Consider the following 10,639-nt stretch of genomic DNA (forward strand, 5'->3'; position numbering starts at 1 on the left):
ACAAAACTGCAAATTTAACAACGATTGCTCAATTCAAAAAGTATTTTTTGTTTGTGTGTGTTTTTGATTCAGGACATTAATTAAGATTTATATTTATACGATTATTGAATAACTACTCATTGAAAATATTTAATGGAAATTTGATATTAATTTCAGATTTTGATTTTTAGAATTTAGTATTATCATTAGTTAAAAGAAAAAAGAAGAAGAAAGAAAGAACAAATTAAAATATACACACATGCAATGTACTATAGTAAGTCTACGAAAGATAACTCTTACTTTTAGAACGACTAATTTTGATCTCGAAAGCACGATGAATAAATTAACAAATGAAATTATAAATGACTTATCTTCACAAAGTCATCGGTTATTTTAGGTCGATTATGCTAGGTCATTATTAACATCAGCAGCAGCATTCTTAATTCGGTGTTAGGTTGCCGACTTTAGTTTTCATTGCGCATGTTTATAAAAATTCTTTTTTCTAATATTTTTTTCGATATTACTTATGAAATTAAACACTGTAAAAAATAACTATATAATATATATATATATATATATATATATATATATATATATATATATTTCCGTTGATAGGTAGGTGGGCTTTAAAAAAATATTATGGCGTTATGATAAAATGAAGCTTTGTAGAAGTACGTTATGAAAGTAGCTTCAAATAAAAAGCAATAGTGAATGCATTTGTCATTACATTTTACATACAGAAATGCCATTCTCGTTGTTATTTTTCTATTTTTTGAAGGAATCTATTGTAGTATTAAATCTACATTTGTAATACTCCAAATGTATAGCAAAATTTGAAAATTTGAAAGCCTTCGGGAAAAATGATTTTTCTTGGGGGAATAAATCTTCATATTTCCCTCACCATCATGTAATAAATGTATATTGTTTACCTGTGTCAATACAGTTTATTAATATTATTATATCGGAGATTGTGTGTATTTTTTCTTGTTTTGCCATATTATTTCTCTCTGAATTGTCGAAGTTTAATAGCAGGGTTTGGACCATGTGCTCTCTTGCACTTATAAAAAGTTTGTAAGTCTTTATTTTCATAACATTCACATATCACCTCAACACAACGCACGATGGGTGTCCAAAAGAATTTCGTAGACAAGTGGCAGATTCCATTAAGTCGTTTGCTTAAGGGGGAAAAAAATTAATCTTGCATCACAAAAAAGGCGATCTTCGTTCATAAATAGATAGTTATTCAGAAGAGTTTGAAATAAACATTCCCTTAAAGATTCAAAAGTAGCTAAATTTAGCAGAATCGTTTTATGTGCGCTGTTTTTCAAACAACATAGAAGGGTTAAAACAAGAGGCACAAGTGCCTTATTGCTCACCCGAGAATCAATGGCCAACAGTTACGGCCTCCCCATAAATCCACAAGAGTGTTTTTTCATAATCCTCAAACTTAAATAATTTTCTTTAAGAATTCATTATATCCTTCCAAAATATTATTAAAACAATGTTTGATATAAAATTAGAACCTACATGTTTCCACATTTTCTTTTCTCTACCGGATCATGTTTGGAAAAAAGAGGTGAAACTTACTTCAAAAGAAGTTTAATGCAAATAGACCTATAGTTCTTTAAAACTGAATTAGTCTACATGAATTTATATATAATAGATATAACATGTATTACATATGAGAAATGAAGAAAAGATATATAGTTTTCTAGTGACCAAGGTTTTACAATGTCCCCTTTCATAAAAACATTTCGTTGTAATAGGTAATTTGGTAAAATATCGATTTCTCAAATTGTTATATCCACATTTATCCACGCTATATAGAAAGTATTATAGTTGAGATGTATGTATGCTAAAAACATGGGGCCCACATTGTAGTTGCTTCACTACTTCTGAGTCGTGAGCTTTTCTTAAGATCCTCAATTCCACACTGAGATGACCATTCTATAAAAACATGATACTTCACCCTTATAAACATAAGCATATAAAATATTAGTTATTGAGAAAACTAAAACAACTAAAACTACCTTGCCTTTATGTGGATATATACTTGAATCAAGGTTAGGGTACTATGATAATATATTTTTCAACATCTTGAAAAGGTATGGATTCGATCCCATCTAGGGTTTGAAAGGTATGTAGCACCAAGTTCAGATCATAATTCCTGTTAGATCATGCTCATGTTTATTTGGTGGTGATCATGCAAACTTAAAATGAAGCTTAAATTAATTGATAATTGACATCTGAAATGAATCTAAAATTGAAAGAACAATTCTTTCGAATTTTAAAGCACATGAGAGAGAGAGAGAGAGAGAGAGAGAGAGAGAGAGAGAGAGAGAGAGAGAGAGAGAGAATGAATTTTTTTAATTTTGATTTTAACCAGCATATTTTATGTTTATTATATCAAAAAAGAGCTTAAAATGAATCGTTACCCACGATTCTTGGTGAGTATTTTGGTAGAGGAGAAACAAAAATCTGACTGATAAAATGCCGAACATTCCCCTGACCGTCTGACCACACGTGCATTCATTGCTTGTAGTATACGGAATGACAATTACAGGACGATGTCAGAATTACCTTACACCGTGTGCCTGGAAGCGATGACTCGCTCACGTGGAATTGTCATCTACTTATGGAAAGATGGCCATTTGATCTGTATTTTATAATGGAGGGATTATGACACGTAAGTATTTTGATCATTATATATAGCTATTGTTTATCTCCGATTTATGTTCAAATCGTATGAAAAATACAGCAATTTTATGGGTTTTTTTCGATAGTTTGATTGACTATTTTCATGTCATATTACACACGTGTGAAATATTCTATAGATATATATATATATATTTTTGAAGACCAAAAGTTGTCAATTTTGAGAGATGTTCGAGAACTTAAATTTTAAAACATGCATTTATACGATACTTTGGTCAAAGTTTTAAAGAAACCTAAAATGAAGCCTCGCAAAACGACATCATGGGTATCAAAGTAATAAAGGGGTATAATTCTTTTTAACCTTTATATTGGGGGGGGGGGTCAAGTATAACTAATATATGTAACTGTCTGTCCAGAATATATTGAATGTACGAGTACATATATCAGTTTAGGAAAATTTACACACTAAAGAATTATCAATGTACAAACGTAATGATTTCTCCTTAAATCTATGTACTATACCAAAAATAAGTGATATTGATTACGTTATTGTAAACCGTTTTTTTTTTCACCAGCCAAGCATTTTGGATTATATGTAGTTTTATCTCGTATTTAAAGTTAAGTAATACTTAAACAATAAAATGCTCTGTATAGCGATTCATGCGGGATATGGAGGAAGCGACATTGCAGAAAAATATAAAACCCGCGGTAGCTGGTTACGTAAATTTCATAACAGGCATTTATTATTTGAGAAAGCATTTTATTTCATATATTTACATAAAATGAATTGATCATTAAGTGTAAGTTAAGGTAACTAAAGTAAATTATTTGTTTTAAATCTTTTATTTCAGTCATCTGATGACTTGTGATGCCTTTCGCAGCAAACGGAAAAGGTTCTACTGAATAAGATATCGAAGATCTCGGGTAGGTGATATATCGAAGCATTCTCACTTCTTTAACATGACGAAACCCCTTCTCTTTTCCTTGGTCTTTAATAATTGATTTAATATTACTGCGTCATTAACTTTCAATTTTAACTTATAGTTTTCTTCAATATGAATAAAAACATAGTATACAATGTATCTTCAAGGTTACCATATCTCCAGCGACATGATGGACACCAGATATATCCAGCTCTGCGCCTCCATGATTTGTATAGTTTTACTGACATCACTACAACTCTACGTAAAAGAACAAACCAGGATGTCCCAGACGAAACTGCTGCCCTATGTACCGAACCCTATCCCCACGGCCGTCAAAGAACCTAACACCACTCTGTGTCCACAGGACAGACCTAAGCCGACTATGGATGACATCCTCTGTATGGTATTCATTTCTTTATTTTCACTCCATTCGAATGAAAGAAAGTTTATATAAAGTTGATGCACGTACTGTTAACGCTAATGTCTTTAATCAACAAAAATAAAGCCATTTTTTAAAATAAAATATTACAAGCATAATTTCTTTCAGGCACCGTTTACCTTTAATTCATCACACAAAAACCCCTGCTGGACATCAGTCAACGGGAAATTAAAATGTCTCCCGTATTTTCAAGTCGTAGGGATGGATAAATGCGGAACAACTGACCTTTTTGCACGCATCTCTAGACATCCGGATGTAGTGCCCAATATTAAAAACAAGGAGACGATGTGGTGGTCATGGGAGCGGTATGGTGAGTTCTCTGTGATGCGGGGACAAAGTAGAAGTTTTCTTTTGTTACGATATATCGATGACCAAACTTTGAGAGCAGTCCGATATCATGACATAGTTAGCAAATTTTCCACATTGGATGAAACAAAGATCTGCATTTGTAGCTCTTTTTCGGATTTTGGAATTAATCATTCAGCTGGTATTTTCACAAAGTCATTCTATGATGATGTTTTTCAGATTCTTTACATGAATTCATTATACAGTACTTAATACAAATTCAAGTGAAAAATCTGAACTAATTTATTGTTTTATGACTCGTGCTATGAATTTTGTGTTAATCGGAAGAAATCAAACATCATTTTTGTGTCATTTGAATTATCTATCCACGGTGATACTAAGGAATCAGAATTAATACTTAAAAAACGATTAATTATCCATTAAAATTATTACTAGTAATTGAAAAGAGGTAAAAGTTAAACCTATTGTGGACAAAGTCTTCTGCAATATTTGATGGACATCTTATTTAGAAACCTACTTATAAAAAGAGAGTAATATATGGCCAAATCTGTATCACATCCCTTATCAACCCGCGAATCCACATCAGCGCGAGGGCCGAAGGCCAGAGGGTTGATATTGGCTGAGGGTTGATATGGGACATGATACAGATTTTGCCATGTTTTATTCTCTATTTGTAGTTAAACTGTATTGCTTACTGGTATTACAGGTTAGATGTGCTGCGTGTGTGTTCTGTGTTTTTATCATTTTACCAACCTTTTGAAAAAAGATTAAGATTAACGTGAATAAACTACAAAATGGAATGAACAAACCAAAAGTTTAAAGCGCCTCTCATCATTCATTCTAAACGGATATTTTTTTATTCATATTTATAGGTTATTGGCTGTGGTCCGCAAATGTAAGGCGGACATATCTATCCAATTATATTCATTATTTCGATAACTTAGCTTTACGGTTGAACAGCATTTCACGAAAGAAAGGAAAAACTCAACTGGTCACTGGTAAGAGATATTGAATTATACATTGATATATTGATATACCTGAAGAGTTGTGTTCAACTAACCTCAAAGAAATTCACCAAAGTGAGGGGCTCCTCCATCCCCACTCCTCTCTCTCAAAACATGTACACGTATATTTTTGTTTTAAACTTAACAGAAAAACTTAAGTACAGTTTGGTGTTTTGCAATTCAAAATATTCTTCAATGTTAGTTTCATCACTTTGACGGGGTAACATCATATTTCCTAGGTGCCATGGTAACGTTTAACGAAAAACCCTATGTATTTACCTGTCATAAGATTTGGATCCGTATTCCCCTTCCATTCCGAGGTGGTTGGCAAGTCTTGGCTTATTACATGCAAGTCACACGAAGTTTCTATTCTTTTTTTGTTCTACTTGTGTTTTTTCCCCATCAGGGGATGGAACTCCTATGGATATGTGGGATTTTCGGGGATGGAAGATGATCCCACAGAATAAAGGGCTAAAGGAGCCCCAGTATTTGACCCCTCACCTCATTAGACACATAAACCGTGACGTCAAACTCCTCATACTGCTCAGAAATCCTGTAGACAGGTAAGAACTATTACCTATAACCTAACTTTTCTAGTTTTGACCAATTCCTCTCCCTGTTTCAGAAGATTTTATGTTGTTTTATCATGTCTCTGTTTCACGATTATTTCACTCATGTTGAAGTGGTTACCGACGAAATCCGAATTGATTTCATTTCTCAGTGTTACTAACTTTGTTCGAATTCTCTACTAAATCGATACGGGTGTTGTCTTTGTAAATTCCTGGTCAGCAATTTATCTAAAGAGTCTTGTACAGGTGTGTAATATGACATCAATATAGTCAATCAAATTTAATAACATAAAATTGCTTTAAAAAACAGAAAATTTTTCATACGATTTGAACATAAATATGTGAAAAACAATAGCAATAAATGACGATCAAAATACTGTCATGGTTTCTCCATTATAAAAAAAACAGATCTGAAAATGGGCATCTTTTTACAAGTAGATGACAATTGCATGTCAAAATTTGGAAAACCCGTCTGATAAAGGCTAGAACTCGAAACTTAGATGTAACCAAAATAATGATAAAGGCTCATGAAAATGATATCCGTTTTCGACTGGGAATATGAATGAGTTCAAATACCGTAAGGAAAGCGAGATACAAGCATGCGATTTCTTCATGCAACTCCTCCTAACCTAAGCATTGTACTGTTATAACTAACGTTGTAGGTTTATCTTCACAGACTGTACTCTGATTATTATTTCATTGATAATGGAGAACGCAGCAAGAATCGGACCACGTTCCACCAGGCTGTCGTTAGGGCCATTGATGTCCTGAAGAAATGTCAGGAACACAGAAGTCTCCGGAGCTGTTTGTTTGATTTTAACCTCAATGCGAAACTAGTGAAACATAAAGTAGAAAACTTTGTTTTCTTGATGACTTGAATCAAACTTTGCATCTAATTTTCAGTTAATTGCAAATCCTACAAGTTTCACGCGGAATTAAAAACTCAGTTCTCAAAGTCAAATAATTTGTAAAAATGTATTTGAGTTAATTAACGTGTATTCTCTATTTCCCCTTTTCCTTTTTAGACAAGAATTCACCTTGGCTTTTACGCAGTGTTTTTACGAGAATGGCTCTCGGTGTTTCCACGTGATCAAATTCTAATCATGCGTACTGAGGATTACTCCGCGAACACCAAATCAGTGATGAAACGCGTGTTCGATTTTCTCCAACTGAGTCAGTAAATTTTAGCTTCTTTATTTAATTTCATGTCAATTATTTTATTTTATGACATTTTCAGATTTAATATCAATATCTCTGTTTGTTGTTCTATCAATCAGTTATAGTAAAAAGTAATTTTACATTTTTTTTTCAGAGTCGTTAAAAGAAATAGAACTTACAAAATTCAAAATAACGACATCAAAACGAGAGTATATAACAAAACACAAATTAGGAAAACAACCGATGATGACAAAAACTAGAATAATGCTAGAAAACCTTTATCGCCCTGACACGGAGGAGTTGAGTCGGTTACTGAAAGACAAACGCTTTCTGTGGATATCCAGGGACAGCAAAAATGGAATGGTTGAAAATTCCACGATAAACAAAGTTTGAAAAAGGAATTGTACAGATGAACAGAGCACAACATATAAACTCCCCCATCTACACGTACACTGGGATGTTGGACTGAATGTCAGTCACTACCCATCCCAAAAGAAAATAATCCGGAAAGGCAATCCAATGAATGTTGAATAACGTTACAACGTCCACGACCCATAGTAGTTAATAAGTTGTAACGAGATGTTACCCCTGGTCACAACTGGACTGGCATGATATGTCTACAATGAAATGGAGCATCGAAGGAGGAAAAGAGAATGGCATTTGGGGATAGTAGCTGTAGAACAAACGATTTGGATGCATATTCAGTTAAACTTCCGAGATGTTTATTCCAGAGGGATACCGTACTGCCACCATCTCTTTATAGTTTATATCACTGTATATTACTGAATATTTCTCATTTTAAATGGATTGGTCTAAAGTCTCTAAACATTATTTTCCATGGAAAAAAATAGAATTGATGAATATATGTATGTTTCGTTTGTGATATCTAGTAGTCCTAAAGCAAAAATCTTTTGAGCCGTTCCTCTGAAGGAAAATCCACAGATCAAAAGGGTGAAACACTGGTTTTTTTTTAGGGCAGGAGGGGGTCTCAATCATGTTTAATGCATGTTTCTATCAATGCATGCATTAGACGATCAAATTCTCAAATTCACAAAGAAGATGGGTGGATAAGGCGTGTAAAATGCCCATACGCGGTCGGACAAGCTACTGAAAAATTAAAATATCAATAAATTTGATATTTTGTTTAAAAAAAATCATTTAAAACAATATATATTTAACATATTGATTTGTAACCTATAAATATTTTCAATACTTGGAATATGTTGACTCAAACAGGCGTATATGTATCAAAACCTGCAAATAGTGTCATTTTTAGAACTTCAAGACATTTTTTTTCCATAGAGAGGGTCTGTGCTCCATATCTTTTTAGTAGTCTAAGTAAGGTATAATGGAAAACAAATTGATTTCGGTCAACAAAAACGTGGAGAGATGACCCAGTATACACTTAAAATATCATGTTGTATCCCAACAATTGAACGTTTTGAAAAAATAATACGTCCGTAAATTCGTAACCAAAGTTACACATAGTATTTAAACAGCATTCTTTCTTGTGTCTGATATGGCTGTGGTTAGAGCACCTGACATAAACTAACCTTATATAGCTAGGGTTTTTATGTTATAGGTTCAATACCACCATAATTTAAGGCAATATTTTTTTCTTATAGTTTGTAAATTATATTAAAAAATGAATATAGTTAATTGTGCATTTGCAAACTTGTATTATAATATACTTGAATGGATTTCATTTGGGGAAAAAAATCAAATTTTTTTTACGACCGAACCGAAGGGCATTTGCGCTATCTTATCCCATCATCTTCTTAATTGCAAAAATGTCTTAGGATAATAGAAAGATGCGCATAAGCAAAAAACAAACTTAATACGAATCGTACCGACCAGTTCCTCGCATACCTGTGTTCTATTTTTCATTGTAACATAGAAGTTCGGTCCAAGTTGGATATAAGTTTAAGAAGTTTTGTGCATATAAGGTGAGTTATACACCTTATAGTAGTATACTATACAGAATAAAAAGTTGTTAAAAACATTTTAATTTTATTAAATTAAAATTTTCAAAAATCATATGGTTTGCCATTTTTATTGATAACTTTGTCAGTTATAAAAAAATATATGCAAGCATCTTACAAGCATAATAAAGATTCTATAAGACTTGGTAAACACAACATTTGTCATTATAGTCAAAAACCATTATTTTCTCGCCTGTCGGGTGAAGAACGACATTGTATGAGTCACTAATGCCGTCCAGTTCTATGTCTCTGCTTCGTCTTTCTCCACATCTGATCTGTTTTAGCTTACTTGTTCTAGTACATACAAGTATGTTGTCGTGCAAATCAAATGTCAGTCCGCGAATATTGCCTTGTAATTGATTACTCTGGAATATAGTTATATTGTTTCGATCTGCTACCACAACATGGTTATTGTTAGAAAAGCAGTGGTAATCGGACTTCGAAGACGAAGAAATAAACGGAACCGACAAAACTGAATTTTGTTCTAACGTTGCACTGTGTTCAACATTGAAATCCCGAGAACAAATAAATACTTTATCGTTATTTGCAGAGAAAATAGTGGTCAGTCCACATGTAATTGATGACATGGGTTCATTCAAATGTATTGTTTGCAGTTTCGAAAATTGGCGATTTCGTTCTCGATATCAATCCAATAAAGGACGACAAAGTTTTCGAAAGACACGAAGATCTCACTCAAGCTCTCGTTTTCCCTAGAGTGGCACAGACCGGACGGTTTGCTCGGACATTCTTCAGTGTGAATACATTTTCCCTTACAGTTGCGGATATCGAAAAGTTTGAGTGACGACGAATTTTTAAACGGTAAAATAATTATTGTGTCATGGATGAATAAACCATAATAAACAAACGCTGACAAAGTTATATCGGATACTAATTTAAGGTTGATTTTCATCCAGTCCTTTTGTGAATTTTCATGCTTTTTTTGCACAATATCTCTGCCGACGAATTTTTGGACTGTTTGTTGAATAGCCTGAATCGTTCCAGAGGGAGTTTTTGACAATTTCACATCTTCAAACTTCTTTTTATTTAAAAGTTGCTTCAGAAAGTTAGAGTCTTGTTTAGTGTACTGTGCAGGAAAGTTCCAAATATCCAACGATTTTAAACGATTAATGTGGTCCACGATTCGTGTGATCTGATTCTGTTTAGTGATAAACAGTTGTTTTGGGGAACCACTTTCAAGAATTGATTGTAAAAGAATTTTGGTTTCACATACTGTGGTTGAAAATCGTTTCAATTCATCAGAAGCAGTTTTCAATATCCCGACCGAATCTGCATGGGTCTGTTCAAATACTTTAATCCAACCTGAATGAGCATCGTTAATTAATGTCGCAATCTCTTGGATTGCTTTTTCTGTGTCCGTACAGATTTCTTGTTTCATTTCAGAAAGGTCTACAATTTTTGTCATATTTTGTTCCTGCATATTCTCAATACATTTCTCCAACTCAGAGAATGATGAAATGATATTGTGGACATCGTGTTGTTCTGTTTCTACTCCGATGTCCGCTATGGCTTCTACCTTGGAACACAATCTATGATGCTTGACAAGGCAAATACAACAACAAAGCTTTTGGTGTTGGTGGCAAAACGCATCGATTACCTTCCCTTG

The 10,639-nt window shown here is 33.2% G+C and overlaps 1 protein-coding gene across 1 annotated transcript; it reads left to right on the forward strand.

Annotated features, from left to right (window-relative positions):
• Positions 1 to 4,112: 4,112 nt before the first annotated feature.
• Positions 4,113 to 7,745, forward strand: LOC136270210 (carbohydrate sulfotransferase 15-like). The gene is made up of 6 exons (XM_066067116.1): positions 4,113 to 4,306; positions 5,175 to 5,300; positions 5,713 to 5,869; positions 6,552 to 6,723; positions 6,901 to 7,048; positions 7,188 to 7,745. Exons 1-6 carry the CDS (start codon positions 4,198 to 4,200, stop codon positions 7,424 to 7,426), a joined length of 951 nt encoding a protein of 316 aa, XP_065923188.1. The 5' UTR covers positions 4,113 to 4,197; the 3' UTR covers positions 7,427 to 7,745.
• The last annotated feature ends 2,894 nt before the right edge of the window (positions 7,746 to 10,639 follow it).

This window comes from Magallana gigas, chromosome 7 (genome assembly GCF_963853765.1).
Source record: "Magallana gigas chromosome 7, xbMagGiga1.1, whole genome shotgun sequence".
In the NCBI taxonomy this organism is placed as follows: Eukaryota; Metazoa; Mollusca; class Bivalvia; order Ostreida; family Ostreidae; genus Magallana; species Magallana gigas.

Excerpts from the sequence above, each read along its gene's own strand:
- LOC136270210 (XM_066067116.1), top strand. The coding sequence starts at position 4,198 with ATGGATAAATGCGGAACAACTGACCTTTTTGCACGCATCTCTAGACAT. Across the intron at positions 5,301-5,712 it reads AAAAACTCAACTGGTCACTG|GGGATGGAACTCCTATGGAT; the intron begins GTAAGAGATATT and ends TTTCCCCATCAG. Across the intron at positions 7,049-7,187 it reads GTTCGATTTTCTCCAACTGA|AGTCGTTAAAAGAAATAGAA; the intron begins GTCAGTAAATTT and ends TTTTTTTTTCAG.